The 17,617-nt window shown below is 34.6% G+C and overlaps 1 protein-coding gene across 3 annotated transcripts in view; it reads left to right on the plus strand.

The window, feature by feature from the left end:
• The window catches only part of HMCN1 (hemicentin 1), a 467,939-nt gene that overhangs the window by 337,888 nt on the left and 112,434 nt on the right, over positions 1–17,617 (plus strand). For all 3 annotated transcript variants that reach the window (XM_087858481.1, XM_045811326.2, XM_087858478.1), the window contains exons 49-55: positions 4,148–4,339; positions 7,139–7,312; positions 8,575–8,688; positions 9,534–9,679; positions 13,984–14,134; positions 15,669–15,863; positions 17,372–17,485. In XM_087858481.1, the coding sequence (XP_087714607.1) occupies positions 4,148–4,339; positions 7,139–7,312; positions 8,575–8,688; positions 9,534–9,679; positions 13,984–14,134; positions 15,669–15,863; positions 17,372–17,485 (1,086 nt within the window). The remainder of the gene's footprint in view (positions 1–4,147; positions 4,340–7,138; positions 7,313–8,574; positions 8,689–9,533; positions 9,680–13,983; positions 14,135–15,668; positions 15,864–17,371; positions 17,486–17,617) is intronic.

Consider the following 17,617-nt stretch of genomic DNA (forward strand, 5'->3'; position numbering starts at 1 on the left):
ACCATCTGATCCTCTGCTTTTCTTTGTTGTGAGATTTTTGACTATGAAGTCTGTCTCCTTACTAATTATTAGCCTGTTCAATAGTCATCACAGATTCTATGATTTCATGAATTTATTCATTTCCTCTAGGTGGTCAAATTTGTTGGCTATAATATTAATAGTACTCTCTTACAATCCTTTGTATTTCTATGGTATCAGTTGTAATGTCTTCTCTTTCATTTATAATTTTATTTATTTGCATCTTCTCTCTATCATTCTTAGTTGAGCTAAACACTTCTCAATTTTATCTCTCCAAAAAACCAGTTCTTAATTTTGTTTGATCTTTTCTATTCTCTTGTTTTCCTGTTCTTTATTTAGTTCTGTTCTAATCTTTATTATTTCCTTCCTTCTGCTAACTTTGGTTGTAGTTTGTACTTTTTTTTCCCCCTGGTTCCTTGAGGTGTGTAAAGTTAAGTTGTTTATTTGAGATATTTCTTTTTTCTATGTATGCAGTTTTTAATATAAGCTTCCATCTTAAAACTACATTTGCTGCAAACTATAAATTTTGGAATTTTGTGTTTCCATTTAAATTTGTCCTAAGGTACTTTTTCATTTCCTTTTAGATTTCCTCTTTTATCCATTGGTTGTTCAAAAGTGTATTGTTTAATTCCCATGTATTTGTGAATTTTCCAACTTTCCTCCTGCTTTGAATTGTACTTTTTTACCATTGTGATAAGAAAAGATACCCTATATCTTTTAATCATCTTAACTTTGTTAAGACTTTTTCTGTGGTCTAACATATAATGTATCTAGATAATGTTCTATGTGTGCTTGAAAAGAATGTGTATTCTGCCATTGTTGGATAGAATGTTTTGTATATGTCTGTTAGGTCTATTTGGTCGGTATGGTTGTTCAAATCCTCTGGGTTTTTTTATAGATTCTTGTCTGGATGATTTTTCCATTGTTGAGAGTGGGTATTTAGGTTCCCAACTTCTATTGTATTGCTGTTTATTTCTTCCGTTAGTTCTGTTAGTATTTGTTTTACATGTTCAGTTGCTCCAATGTTGGATGCATAAATATTTGCATTTATTATGTCTTCTTGAGAATTGGCCCTTTTATCATTGCATAATGACCTTCTTTGTCTCTTTTGACGATTTTTTGCTTAACGTTTATTTTGTCTGAAATAAATGCAGCTATTCCTGCTCTCTTTTGGGAGCCATTTGCTTGAAATATGTTTTTACATCCCTTCACTCTCAGTCTATGTATATCGTTGAAGCTAAAGTGACTCTCTTATAGGCAGCATATTAGTGAATCTTGTTTTTTTTTTTTAATGCATTCAGTCATTCTCTGTCTTTTGATTGGAGAATTTAATCCATTTCTGTTAAAGTAATTATTGATAGGTAAGGACTTACTATTGCCTTTGTTCATTATTTTCTGATTGTTTTGTAGATCCTTTATGCCTTGCCCCTTATCTTGCTTTCTCCTTCTGTGATTTGATGACTTTTTAGTAGCAGTATGCTTCGACTCTGTCATAATCTTTTGTGTAACTAGTATAGGTTTTTCTTTGCCATGAAGCTTACATAAAATATCTTATATCTTATTTGAGGCTGATAACTTTACTCTGATAGTATACATAAATTTTACATTTTTACTTCTCTCCCTCACATTTTAGTTATTGATGTGACAGTTTTTATATTTTTTACATGTATCCAATAACAAATTATTGCAGTTATGGTTATTTTAAATACATTTACTTTCTAACTTTTAAACTAGAGTTTTAAGTGAATTACACACCACCATTACAATAACAGAGAATATGACTTTAACTACATATTTACCATTACCAGTGAATTTTATACAAACATTCATGTTTTTCAACATTAATTATTGTCCTTGTATTTCCACTTGAGAATGTCCTTAACATTTCTTGTAAGGCGGGTCAAGTGATGATGAACTCCCTCAGCTTTTGTTTGTTCAGGAAAATCTTTGTCTTTCCCCCCTACTTTGCCAGCTATAGTATTCTTGGTTGAAAGTTCCTTTTTCTTTTAATATGTTGAATATATTATCCTATTCTTTCCTGGCATACAAAGTAGGCCTTATTTTTGAAAAATCAGCCTAAAGTCTTATGGGGGTTCCCTTGTATGTAATACACTTTTCTCTTGCTACTTTCAAATTCTGCCTTTGTCTTTGACTTTTGAAAATATAATTATAATGTGTCTCAGTGTGGCCTTTTTCAAGTTCAACCAATTTGGGGTCCTTTGGGCCTCATGAATCTGGATGTCCATTTCTCTCCCTATGTTTGGGAAGTTTTTAGCCATTATTACTATAAATATATTTTCTGTCCTTTTCTCTATCTCTTGTCCTTCTAGGATTCCCATAATGTGTATGTATATTGTTTCTGTTGATAGTATTCCATAAATCTTACAGGCTTTCTTTTTTTTTTTTAAGATTTTATTTATTTATTCAACAGAGATAGACAGCCAGCGAGAGAGGGAACACAAGCAGGGGGAGTGGGAGAGGAAGAAGCAGGCTCACAGCGGAAGAGCCCGATGTGGGGCTCAATCCCACAACACCGGGATCACGCCCTGAGCCGAAGGCAGATGCTTAACCACTGTGCCACCCAGGCGCCCCTTACACGCTTTCTTTACTGTTTTTTTCTTTTTCTTTTTTCTCTTCTCTTCTTTTTCTTTTCTCTTTCTTTCTTTCTTTCTTTCTTTCTTTCTTTCTTTCTTTCTTTCTTTCTTTCTTTCTCTCTTTCCTCTTCCAACTGGATCATTTTAATGACCTATCCTTTAGCTCACTAATACTTTTTTTCTTCTTAGTTGAGTCTGCTGTTGAAGCTCTCTATTGAATTCTTTAGGTCAATCACTGTATTCTTCAGCTCTGGGAATTCTGTTTGTTTGTTTTGATGGTTTCTCTTTCTTTGTTCATACACCATTTTCTTAATTTTGTTTAGTTGTCTGTATTCTTCTAATTCACCAAACTTCTTTAAGAGGATTATTCTGAATTCTTTGTCAGACAGTTAGTTCACAGATTTCCATTTCTTTGGGGTCATTATTGGAGTTTAATTAGTTTCCTTTGATGGTGTCTTTATTTTACCTGATACCTTGCATTGATATCTGCAGATTTGAGTAAGGGATCTCCTCTTCTAGTCTTTATAGGTTCACTTTGGCAAAGACAGTCATTCATTAGTCAGTGTAGCTTGGTGTTCTGTAGGGGTCATCTGGTAGCATCCTTACAGATGGGGCTTGCTCCTAGGCTCTCTGTTTGGTTAAGGCCACTGCCTGAACTCTGAGGTTAACAGGGAGGGATTAATGTTGGCTGGATACGGTTGGATAGTACTACTCACTAGGTTTCTTGACTGAGTGCAGCTGTAGGATAGGCTCTGTGGTTGCCTGGATTCTCTGGTTAGGCTTCCTCATCAGGTGGGACTGGGTGCTATATTTCAGCAGTTGGGCAGGCCTGCAAATTTGCTTCCCTACCTGGGTAGGGCTATAGAACAGGCTCCATGGTTGATGGCCAAGACTTCCAATTTTAATATATTATCCTAGCATTTTTTCTAGCAGAACTTGCTTTTATGGTTTTAAATTTTTTTAATTATTTGAACAACTTAAAAATTAATATTAAATGTAAATCTCATATTAAAACAAAAATATCTTTCTCCACAGGCTATATATTAAAGGAATTATTACTATATTTATATCTCTATTTACCTATTATATATGCATGCTAGAAACTGAAAGTATCTGTTGAATTGTTTAATTCAAGGTTTTTCCTTTTTCATAGCTTCCTTTCAAAATATAAAACCTTTAAAAATTTAATATGAATGCAGAAGTATTTGTGAGTAATAATTTTAATAAAAATGCATGTCCCGTTTTTTAAAAGTATATTTTACTATTTAATTAAACACAAAGGTTAATTTGGAATTTTTCATTTATAGACCAAACTAATCTTCACTTGAAAGTGGCTTGTAATCTATAAATTTTAAAAATTATGGCATGGTTGTTATTATAAATTATGTTTAGAAATTTATTTTAAGATGTATGGTTACTACATTGTTTTACAACTGTGATACTTAAAAGGAAAATGAGTGAACATGCCTTCTTTTTGTCATCATTTGTAGGCATGTAATTATTAGCCATCTCTGAGAAATGGCTTTTTGTTACAGGGACTCCAGTACCAGAAATTACGTGGCACAAAGATGGACAGCTCCTGCAAGAAGATGACACCCATCACATTATGTCTGGTGGCCGTTTTCTTAAAATTATCAATGCCCAAGTGTCACATACTGGAAGATATGCATGTTTGGCTTCCAATACAGCCGGTGACAAGAGCAAAAGTTTCAGTCTTAATGTGTTGGGTATGTACAAGCATTGCCTCAAATCTTGAAGAATCAGACATGACTGTCTGCTGAATTACCTTCTTTTCTTTTTCTTTTTCTTTTTAATGTTTCTGCCATAGAATTTCATTATTTAAGAAGGACTAGTGCTTGTGTACATTTGCTGTTTTTCTTTAATTCATTCATTCATTTATAAATTTATTCGTTACATTTGGAATAATACCACCTACGTTCCAGGAACGTGTTTAGTGCTAGAGACACAACTGTGAATAAGACAGATGTTAAAAAAGCAGTGGTAAAAGGTAAATGTATGCTCGTCAAAGAGAAACAGGTCAACAGTATGAGGGGCTCAATCTGATGTATTTTATTCTTTCTTTATGGTACAGTTATTGGTAGTTGTCCATATTATAGTCTTTGTGGACTAAGAATTATGAAATAGCTGTACATTCAGTTCTTGCAACATCAAAGTTATGCTTATGTCTCAGGCATGACATTAAAATAGATTTTTAATTTCTGCTCATATCCTGAAATTTAAAATGCACCACCTAAGCATATTATATTTAATTACTAATATCAAAATACTTTTCATTCTACTAGAATCAACTGACCTACATTTGAGTATGCAGTGTTTTGCAATTTCTGTTTATTTGTTTTTGTAGATATTGCCCAGACTCTTTTGGGGATACATAGTCCTACACGTAGGAACCTGCCATATAAGATACTGTCCTCAGGTAGCTTACAGTCTAATTAAGTAGAAGAGATATGTGTGCAAGAAAAATTAAAATAATGGATAATGTGTAAGTGTCAAATGAATAGTATATATAGATAATATATAAAAAATAAACTCCAAAAAGCAGAACCCCTTTACCTTGTAAAGGATTTAGCCCCAGCCCCTGACAGAGCACTGAATAAGAGACAATGGGTAAGTATGAATGGGAGTTCATGAGCCAGTTGCCTACTAAGACGCCTGTGCTCCCTCACACCCTTCAGTGTATGAAAGGCAAATGCTCAGCCCTGGATTTCCTCTCCTCTTCTGCAGCTCATTTACTGCTTCTCTTAGAGCTTTAAGTTCCTCATGCCTCCTTCCTTACACCACTGATTCACTTCCCAATACTAACTCATGTCCAAATCCTATACTCTGTCCTCTCTGGAAACCTGTTTTAGTATTCTCTCCAGCTCCTTGCTGTAATTGAAATCTGACTCTTCCTAAGAGACACTAGCTTCCTGAAGCTCTCTCCAGTGAAGATAATTATTCTTTATCCCAAGTATCCCAAGTCATGCTGACTACACCCTCCAATCCCCACTTCCTAGTTACTTCCCTGTTTCTTGTCATTCTCCCTCATTCATTGAGACTGAAGGATCTGAATCAGACTTCCTTTCCACCATCTTCATAAAGTTGAGGCTGTTTAAGTGTGTGCATTTGCAACTTGCAGTCTACTCAGCCATAATTCAGGGTCTTTACCCTTACTTTTCCCAGAGGATGAGTTCTTGTTCACAGTTACTACAGTCCCTAACCCTGTATCACTGGTATGTCAGTCATTCCCACCATCCACCTTACCTACAGCTTCACCTTCTTCTGTCTCCATCACTTCATGTTGTAACCATTCCCTGTCTATACTTCTTGTCCCACTAAAATGGGCTTTTCCCCATGCCATGCTTCATGCTGTTGTGTCAAAGATGTTCGTGTTGCTTGATCCAATAAATATTTCTCAGTCCTTTCTTAATGTAGACATTATTTATTACTTTTTCCTTGACAGTGTTCTTCTCTTATTATCCTTGCACACTTTTGGTTGCTCCTTTTCTCTCTCTTTTATGGACTTTTCCATAATCCATCCCTCAAACACTAGGTACCTTAGCATTTTGTCCTTACTTCACTGCTTATTTTACTCTAGATATTGTCTTCAAATAATAAGCTTAATTCACAGAGGTTTAATCATTATCTCCTATAGACTGGTTAATTTTTAAATCCATACCTGTAAACCAGATCTTTCTCCCAAGTTTGGATTTCTATATACAGTTGCTCGTTGGACATTTCTAGCTGGAATTCTCATGAGCACTTTAAATTCAAGATACTCAGAACTGAACAAACCATCTTCCCCTGCAAAATGAGCAAATCTTTCCATATTTTCTATTTATATTGCTTCACTGTAGTTTACCTACATTCCCAAGCAAGAAAACTAGCAGTCATCTTTGACTTTGGTTTTCCTTAGCCCCCAAATTCTATCAAGTCCTACCAATTGACTTTCTAAATTTTTCTGTAGTCACTCCTCCCTCTTTATGCCTTCCTTTAATTCAGTCCCTCATTATCTTATGTGGAATAAACGGACCTGTCTCCATTACCCCTGCTTCCAACACTGACCCCCTTGAATCTATCCTCAATATATTCCCTGCTTGCCCCTCGTTGTTTATTCTACTCTGCACCCAATGTGCTCCTTCTTCCTATTAGTCTCCCTTCTTTCACTTGCTAACCACCACTAATTCTTTAAGGCTCACTTTGAAATATTTTTCTTTAGGAGGGCTTCCTTATGAGAGCCCTCACACCACCCACTCAGATTGGATTGGATGCTATGCTTCCATGTATCCTGCACCAGAGTTCTCATTTTGCGCTACTATGCTGCATTATAATTCCTACTGAGTGCCATCTCCTCCATTATTCCATTTTGAAGTTCTCATTCCTTTCATGTAGAATAAGAACATAATCAATGATTTCTGGAATTGTTAGGAAATAGAATTACACAAGTAAATATAGTGATATTTAGAAATTCACAAATAGGAAATTTCTATACATATTTCTTTAATCACATTTTAAATCTATTTCAGTATCTCCTACAATTGCTGGTGTTAATAGTAATAGTGGCCCTGAAGATGTCACCGTTATCCTTAACAGCCCCACATCTTTGGTCTGTGAAGCTTATTCATATCCTCCAGCCACCATCACCTGGTTCAAGGATGGAACACCTTTAGAATCCAACAGAAATATTCGAATTCTTCCAGGTAACTATTTTACTTTAGATGCACAATGTATATTTGTGCCATCTACTATTGTAGAAAAAGAGTCATTGGTTATTTTTTATAAAAGTACTTATGTCTTAGTTATGCTGTTCTACTGCCATTTTAATTTTATTATTTATATATATCTTATAATCTAAAGTAAAATTACTTCTTGAAAGACCAATTAAATATCGAAATAAAAGGCAAATAAATACCACAATGCTATTAATTGATAAAATACAATGCGGAATACCAAAAAGAGTAGAAATTAATTTCTTGTTGAATTGAACCACAAGGCGAATTGGTATTTAGATTGAGAGAGCTTATTTATTTCTCTTTAATACTGGATAAAATGTATGAAAGTAGAAAGAATTTAAAAGTATGATCACTGGCTTTAAGCAATTTACAGTTTTATGTGGAAGGGAAATAATATGTGTAAAAGTTAATTAACAACATGACTTATGAATAGTCATGGCATTTGATAAATGAGATAGTGACAGATTTTATAAAAATTCAAAAGATGGAATGACTACTAAAGGATGAAGTGGTCAGGAAATGCTTTGTTGCAGTTGGAACTTGAGGCAGCCCTTAAAGAAAGGTGTAGAATTCTGTTGGTTGGAGTTGAGTAATTTCGGATCCATCAGGATGACTAGTGTGGTAAAGGTACAAAGTGAAAGGCACATAGATGTACAAAGGCCTATCTAGTTGCAAGTAATAATATGTAGACTCCTACCTCCCACTTGAGTGGGGATATTGTGTATGGGGGAGGGGGGAGAAAAGGTCAGGAAGGAACATTGGAATCATATTTTGAATGCCTGGACTAAAGAGTTTTGACTTTATATTTTAGTCAGTTGAGAACAAATGAAGATTTTTAAGGAGAAGCGTACCATAATACAAACTGAGTTTTAGCAAGATCAGTCTCTACTGATAGCCCAAGTAGATGAAGAGAAGATGACCAAGGCAAAAGATCTCTCTAGGAAGAGGATGAAATAAAGACCTTAGCCAGAGTATGTACAGAGACATGGGAGGGTCAGGATGAGCATGAGAGTCAGTATCATAGAGGATCATTGAGGACTTACTGACTCCTTGCCCACCAAGCAATGTCCATCTATATTGTAGTTTGTCTTGTGTCAAATATCTGTTATAGAATTGGCACATAGAAAAAAGAAATATGTTAATAGTGAGAACTAAAAACCCTGGTGTTTTGTGCATACTCTGTTGCCACTGTGACTTCAGAGATTCTTTGATGTTCCATGATTTTTCAGGAGGTAGGACTCTGCAGATCCTAAATGCACAGGAGAACAATGCTGGAAGATACTCTTGTATAGCCACTAATGAGGCGGGGGAAATGATAAAGCACTATGAAGTAAAGGTCTACAGTAAGTCCTAAAAGAAAACTACATTTCATATTTTCCTCAAGTTTTCTAACTTTTTCGATCTTGTTTTTTATTATGGGTTCATAATTATTTGTACTCATCATTAAAGTTTGTTGTTTATGCAGCTTGCTTCATTAAGATGAAAGTCATATTAAGCATTGTACCCATGTCCTCAATTGCTTAAAGGTGTGAAGACCCCATTCAATCTGCTCACTAACCTCTTATTGGAGAACTTGTCAGTGGCACTTCCTTACATTTCTTTGTTCTTCCTTCTGGAAAATCCCTGGGCTGAGTTATAATACTTCCGTGCACAAAACTGTTAAAGTATATATGTCCTAATCAACAGCCTAAGATGAGTTCATCAGTGACTTTGAACTGATCCACTGTACATTGACCCATACATAAAAAGCAAAGTGAATACTACCACTAATAGGGCCTACATTTCAGGATTTTGGTTTTGGTTTTGTTTTTTAAAAAGGAAGAGCATCTTTCTGATTGTCTTTTGTTCTTTGAATCAATTCCTTTAATGACAAAGAAAATGCATTTTATAGGTCATGCTTGGGCTGTTTCCGGGGACATGGAAAAATGAAAGTAGCTGTTCTGTGAAGGACAATAGTCTCATTGGCAGTATTAAAATGATGAAGGGAGAAAGCTGTTTTCCTTCACATTCTGTATCCGAGCACTACCCTTTCACAAGATGCTAACTTGAGTCCATGGTGAAAGGGGAACATAGCAAACGCTCAGTTATTTCCTTGTTTTCTTAAGTATTCCTTAGTGTGATTTCCATGATAGTCCATGTATTTAAAAGAACCAATGTTTAACTCTACAAATATTTGTTTTTTATGCAGTTCCACCCATCATCAATAAAGGGGACCTACTGGGGCCAGGTCTTTCCCCTAAAGAAGTGAAGATCAAAGTCAACAATACTCTGACTTTGGAATGTGAAGCTTATGCGATTCCTTCTGCGTCTCTCAGCTGGTACAAGGATGGACAGGCCAGTCACATTTTCTCCTTTGCTAATAGTTTCCGGAAAACAAAAATAATCAGTTAAATTTTAAAAAAGAAAGAAAGAAAGAAAGAAAGAAAGAAAGAAAGAAAGAAAGAAAGAAGGAAGGAAGGAAGGAAGGAAGGAAGGAAGGAAGGAAGGAAGGAAGAAAGAAAGAAAGAAAGAAAGAAAGAAAGAAAGAAAGAAAGAAAGAAAGAAGGAAGAAAGGAGAAAAAAAATACAAACACAAGTAACTCAGAGAATCAATGTCATCTTATAGCTAGCACAAAACCATGCTCCTAGAATAGAAAACTGCAAAGAAACTTGAACCATGTTCAACAATCTTAACATGATTACATCACTGGAAAGTTTGAAGGACTGTTTTTGTGGACATTAGCAATCATGTATGAAAATCCAGCCACCTTCCCATTGAGGAACAGTTTTGCATTCTGTGGCTTTTGCATTCTGTAGAGTAAGCAAACTTTGTAGAGAAGAAACACAGAACAGTGCTAAGCCAGATTAAAATGATAGATATAATATGGGTACTGAGTTTATTCAGAATTTTCTCTTAACACCTTTAATTCTTTTATAAAAGGTAACATGTTTTATATTCCAAGAGGAAGAAAAAATAGCTAAATGTGGTGATTAAGTACCCAATTCAATTAACTGAGGGCAACAAGAAGCTTTAAATAAAAGGCACATCCTTCAATTATGTGATCTGAATTTCAGACCATACATCCTTATTTCCTTCCATTCATGTTTCAAAGGTATATGTGCTAGTGTTTTTACACCAAAATAGACTTTTTTTTTTTTTTTTTGGCTGCTGTTAACACTGTGCTTAATGCAGATGTGGCATAACTAAGCCACTGTTTGTCCTGTTATACACATAATCAACCAAATGGCTAGTTAAATTCCAGCTGCAGAAGTTCAGGTCAGAGTTATGATTTAAGATGCAGAAAGATATAGCTTTATTTTTTCAGATCACAGAGATTTTGCAACACTGGCAGCTAGAAAAAAAAATCATCTCTTATAAAGTAAGCAAGTTTCATCTGGAAACCATTGCAAAAGGAAAAATATGGAACTCCCACCATGTTCTGTTTACAGTGTCTTTTCTGACTACAAGTACACTTCACTGTACAGTATCAATTCTATATGGGTTTGCTTAGAAACAGCTAATCCCATTCTCTTCTGAAATCTTATTATTTTATTTTTAATTTTACCTAGAACATATTTTATTCCTCTTAGTTACTACACATGCACACACATACACACAAACCCATACACACATAAAAATTGGCTAAAGTCTAGAATTGTGCTAGGAATGAGACTTTTTTTTTAAATCTCATAATGAATGGTTAAATTATAGTTTCAAATCCAGACTCTGAAATTGATCTAATTATGATGCTTTAAACGGCTAAATTTTTCAGGCTTTTAGATTGGTTCTCTAAAATGAGTACCAAAAAAAAAAAAAAAAAAACCTAGTTTTTGCTTATTTTCCATATCCTTTCTTCTGTTATTTCATTCTTCAGATAAGCAGCACTACTCCAGTGAAACAGTACTTTTTGAGAAAATCCACCAAACATATTGGCCGTGTTAGCCACAATAAGTTTTAGTAGAATTTTTGAGTTCTATTTATTCATGCCCTGAAGTTTTTCTTTTAGCATAGAAAATTTAAATTATATTATTTTTTGTAAGTGATATAACATTAATAATGATTTATTAATTCCTAAATTATTTATTAAGCACATACTATTTGCTGGACACTATTTTAAGTGCAGGGGATACAGCTATGAAGGAAACAGACAAATATCTCTCCTTGTGCAAAGTTTGGGGAGACAAAAACTAAACAAACCAGTGCAACACATAATGTGCCAGATGGGGTAAATGTTATACTGAAAACTCAGTTAAGAAGAGGGATACTGAGCGTGGTAGTATGATCTCTTATTTATGTAGGGAAGGCCTCACTAATAAGGTGATATTTGAGCAGAAACTCAAAGAAAATGAAGAAAGCAGACACAAAATACGAGGGGAAGATATTCTAAAGTAGAGAGAAATGCGTGGACAAAGGCACCAAGGTACTTTGGCTGGTGTGCAGTTATCCATAGGAACACAGAAGTTGTGAGCAAAAGATTAATGGGGAGGCAGATCACACTGCCTTGTAGACCAGTTGGCCTTTATTCTGATAGGAAGCTACTGGAAATTTTTTAACGCAAGCATGATATGATCTGACTTACGGTTTTAAAAGGATTCCATTGGCTTCTGTATTGAGAGAAGATAGAGAGGGTCCAGATAAGAATTTATTTCAGTGGTCCAGGAGAGAGATGGTAGTTGCTTGGACAAAAGTGGTAGCAGGATGCAAGGGAAAACTGTGAGACAAAGATGAGTCCAAGATTTTGCATGAGAGCAATAAGAGAGTGGGTTTAAACAGAAAGATAAGAGGTCTGAGGATTAAGCCTTGGAGGACTCCGGCATTTAGAGGTTGTGGGGCAGAGAGTGAAGTGTCCCAAAGGTAGGGGGAAAAAAGGTTTTCAAAACAAAGACAACTTAAACTGTGTTTAATACCACTGATCAAGTAAAATAAAAACTGAGAATTGACCAGTAAATACAGCAACATGGATGTTGTTGGTGCCTTTGACAATGGCATTTGGTCAAGTAGAGATGGTAAAAGTCTTATTGGAGTTGATTCAAGAAAAGATGGAAGGAAACAGAGACAGCAAATGTAGCAAACATTTTAAAGCCATCAGCTATAAAGGAGAGTAGAAAAATGTAGAGGTAGGCTGCACTGAGTTTTTTTTTTTAATGGGGAAAATTACAGTATATTGTATGCAGATTGAAATCATCCAGTGGAAAGAAATCAGCTGATGATGATACAGGTGTCAGAGGACATAGTTGCTGGAAGAATGTCCTTGAATAGACCAGAAGATGTTCAGAATGGACAGACTGGTATTAACCAGGCTAGAGTTTTGCCAGGAGAATAAAATAAAGGGAAAGAGGGCAAGAGGAATTGAAGGTTTATGCAAGGAGCAGTTGTCATAATGGACCTTCTCTGGGTCACAAGGAGAGTGAGTGGCAGTGAACAGGGTCTGTGGATTATAGGACCAAAATTTCCTGGAATTGGGATGCTAGAGTGTTAGAGAGCTAGGAGGTGGTGGTCAGAGAGTGAGAACTTGAAAGTGAGATTATAAAGAGATGTGGTTCTTGGTAATTATAAAGCCTAGGATGACTCTCTGGTTGAGAGGCTGAGAGAGGATTGGGGACAGAAGGTTAGAGGAGAGGAGGTCAAGGAGCTGAGAGCACACAGCTTTGGATGAATGTCTACATGGGTGTTGAAATCAGCAAGAATTATGAGGAAAGTATCATTAGAAGGAATGACAGTGAACCAGGAGCTAAGATCTTCAAGGAATAAGGGGAACTTCATGTAAATGGGAATGTTTCAAACTGAGGGTTTCAGAGGGGAGGGGGGTGGAGGAATGGTATAGGCTGGTGATGGGTAGTAAGGAGGGCACGTATTGCATGGTGCACTGGGTGTTATACACAACTAATGAATCATCGAACTTTACATTGAAAACCAGGGATGTACTGTATGGTGACTAACATAATATAATAAAAAAATATTATTTTATATTAAAAAAAAGAAAGAAAAAGAAAAAGAAAAGGAAAAGAAAAATTTTATCCACAAAATAAACAAGTTGTAAGGCAAAAAAAAAAAAAAAAGATGAGAAATGTCCTATTAAGTGTAGGTAATGTTATTAATAAAACATCATAATACCAATATCTATAAGTTAATGTGCCACTAAGTATAGTAATATTTTAAATCAAACATTGTAATATAAATTTCTCTAGGTTAAAATTTTCCATTTATGAAGTAATGATGTTTCTGAATGAACAATAGTGATATTTATATCAAATCAGACTGTTAATGCCCTCAATCTTTCATTAAAAAAACTCTAGTATTTTCTACAGAATTGTAGTACACTATGGGATCAGCTGCAAATAATTTTTTCCAACATGGATAAATGGATATGGTACCTAAGAATTTTTTATATCATAAAATATGCATTTATATATTTGGTATAAAATGTACCACCCAGAAATACTGGCACAGATGTAAAGTATATGAGCATTATTTTCAATAAATAAAAATATGATTACTCAAAAAAGTTTAATCAAAGTAAATTAATTCAATTATTGTCTTGAGTATTTCAAATATAATTTTATTTTTATTTATTAAAAAATCTAAAAAGTATAAACCGTATGATTTTTAGATGATTTATTAGTGTACTTCAAGGTAACATTATTTAATTGAATCACAGCCCCTTAAATCAGATGATCATGTCAATATTGCTGCAAGTGGACACACACTTCAAATAAAGGAGGCTCAGATATCAGATACTGGACGGTATACTTGTGTAGCATCTAATATTGCAGGTGAAGATGAATTGGATTTTGATGTGAATATACAAGGTAATAATAAATATGCTTATTGTGTGTAATTCAGCTTATATGATCTGTCAAAACAATGAAAAAGAGACTTGACTTTGTTTATTTTAAATACCTCTTTTTCTGTTGACAAAGAAGAAAATAATCCATCATTCAGGGTTACTTCTGCTATTTTTATGTTTCCTTCTGATATATTTTTGTAAAGTATTCTTCATTTACAAATTGGGATCACATGATACAGACTTTTCTATTACATTAGCTTTCCCCTAACGTTTTATCATGAAGGCTTTTTTGATAGTGTTTACCTGGAAGGTAAGAAAGTATAGTAAAGTACATAATTTAAAGTGGTCAGACGTGAAATTAAATGATGATTCAGGTCCTACAAACTTTTTGAGTTGGGCAAGTTACCTAAATATTTTAAGCCTTGGCTTCCTTGCTTTTAAAATTAATGCTTTGTGAAGTTGTGGCAAGTACTAAATAACATAAAGTGTGTAAAACTCTTAGCAAAATGTTTAAGTGGTACCTGGTATTAACGTTGTTGATACTGTTACTTTCATGCTTTTATATATGCTTTTTAAAACATGCTTTTTAGGGGCGCCTGCGTGGCACAGCGGTTAAGCAGCTGCCTTCGGCTCAGGGCGTGATCCTGGCATTATGGGATCGAGCCCCACATCGGGCTCCTCCGCTATGAGCCTGCTTCTTCCTCTCCCACTCCCCTGCTGTGTTCCCTCTCACTGGCTGTCTCTCTCTCTGTGTCAAATAAATAAATAAAATCTTAAAAAAAAAACATGCTTTTTAATAACTGTATTTATCAGTTGAGTATTAAAGTATATATTTAACTAGATTCCTATTGTTGAATGTCTAGGTTGTTTCCAAGTTTTCACTACTTGGGTAATGCTTCACTGAACATCTTTATACATAAAACTTTTGCACATCTGTGGTTTTTCATAAGTTGCTAGTAGTGGAAATTTTAGGTCATGTGTTATGCCCTTTTTTAATGCTTTTGATGTGCAGGAAAATTGCCTTTTCGAAAGTTCATGTTTGTCCCTCAGAAATGTTTGAGAATGTCCTATTATTTTTGCAAATGGAGTTATTAATCCTGTGATTGCATTACTTCTTTAGCCTTCTTAGAGGCTCAAGACAAATCATTGGCAGGTGCTCTCCGTTGAGCCCGAATTTTTGAATGATTCCTCAAAATTTAGTTTTCCCTGCTATGATCATGTTCCTTAGCCATCCATATTAGGGTAGGTTCATCCCTGAGAATAGACCCCTTCATCTTCTAAGTGCTAGAGATCTTTAACAGGGAGAGCAAAACATGAGCATGGCATTTTGAGCCCCATACTTCTTGTTCTTCCACATGAAAACCAATGCTGACTTCTGTCTACTACATTGTTTGGCTCAGGGCTAGAGTTGGTAGGTTTATAAGTACTTGAAAATATTTTCACATTGTCTAATTTATTACATTTATACATCTTTCTTGTGAAAATGCAGCCAAGATCTTTGTTTAATTAATCCTAGCATTCACATGTGTCTAAACTGTCATGTCTTTCCTCCATAGTTCCTCCAAGTTTTCAGAAACTCTGGGAAATAGGAAACATGCTGGATACTGGCAGGAGTGGCGAAGCCAAGGATGTGATTATCAACAATCCCATTTCTCTTTACTGTGAAACAAATGCTGCTCCTCCTCCTACACTGACATGGTACAAAAATGGCCGTCCTCTGACCTCGAGTGATAGAGTGTTGATTCTACCAGGTAAAGATCACTATGAACAGGGTGAAAATCTGCCAAATGTGTTTCTCCCCATTTATTAGACCAGTTGAATTGATCAGCTTTTTGGCCATGTAATTTAACTGACACAGGCTGCCAAATGCCACTAGTATCTGTGTAGCTTTGAGCCAAGAGTCTAGGCTGAGAATTTGACTATAGGCTGGAATACCTTAGGTAATTTTCAGATCTATACAGGATCATTCTATCAACTTAAGAAGTCCTTTGGCTTCCATGAGGCTCCATTTCTCCAGTAGTGTGATAAGATCATCAGTTTGGTTTCTATACATTATTAATGATAAATTCTAAAATACATTTACAAATAGTTGCTATTCACTTTATGAAATACATTTATCATAAATCAATAGTTATGATTATTAGTTTCAAATATTTTAGTTGTCACATGGTTTATTGGTAGAAAAGGAGATATTTAAATTGTTGTGGAATCATAATCTTTTCGAAGCTTCTATTTAATTTTAACAAATATCAAATGGGCTTGTCAAAATTTACCAAGTTGTACACCTAAGGTCAGCATATTTCATGGTGTGTAAATTGGATTTCAATTAAATACAAGATATCTTGAAAAAAAAATTTAAAAGGTGGCTAAATACAAATGACAGCTAAATGTTGTGATATGTGATCCGAAACTGGATCTAGGCTTAGGGGAAAATATTTATAAAAGATTGTAACAATAATAAAATTTGAGTATGGACTATGGATTCATTAGTAGTTCTGTGTTGATGTTAAACTTCCTGATTTTGATCACTGTACTATAGTTATATGAGGGATTATTCTTGTCCTTATGAAATACAGATTTATGAATATTTAGGGGTAAAGAGACACCGTGTTTCCAACTTACTCTCAAATAGTTCAGAAAAAGGTTTTTTATATAAATAAATATATATATATATATGAGCTAAAACAAGTGAATTATATATTAAGAGATAAGCGAAGTGAATTATAAATAATTGGTAAACATAGGTGAAAATTTTTTATACTGTCATTGAAACTTTTCTTTGAGTTTGAAATTATATCAATGTGAAAAGTTTTAAAAATAGTCAGAGTTATTCTTTTTAAATTGTTATGTATAATAATATACTTTATACCTTTTGCATCCCTGGCTATTGCTTTCTCAAACCTATACCTACATCAAACATTGTAAGCTTCTTTTACATGTGTTCAAAACTGTAAAATCAAGAAGTCACTGCATAATAACATTTCCCCATGGAATATGATGAGGGGCATAGAGCAACCTTACCCTCTTGTGAAAAATATACATGAGCTATTTCTCTCTCAGGAGATCTGATTCATACTTTGGATCACTTTTCAATAATGCAGTGTTTGTTATACTAATGGTATGTGGAATTAAAACTGAACCATTAGATGAAATAAGAACCCTGAAAGAAATTGTAAGGAAGTCATTAGACCTGAAAAATTCATCTCTGTTTATGATCAGTAGGATTTGGAAAAGTAAACATATGGGGATATGTTTTCAGGAGGGCGAGTGTTGCAGATTCCTCGGGCCAAAGTAGAAGATGCGGGTAGATATACATGTGTGGCTGTGAATGAAGCTGGAGAAGATTCCCTTCAGTATGACGTTCGTGTACTCTGTGAGTTTTTCTTTTGTTTGTCATGCATTCTTTCACTAAAAAATATTTTTTGAGAACTAATGTTTGCAAGATGTTGCATTAAGCACTTTAAAGGCTATAAAGATAATCAGAAAATGATAGTTCTACTGAGGA

Source organism: Ursus americanus, chromosome 2, assembly GCF_024610735.1.
Source record: "Ursus americanus isolate L20-20 chromosome 2, mUrsAme1.1.p, whole genome shotgun sequence".
In the NCBI taxonomy this organism is placed as follows: domain Eukaryota; kingdom Metazoa; phylum Chordata; class Mammalia; order Carnivora; family Ursidae; genus Ursus; species Ursus americanus.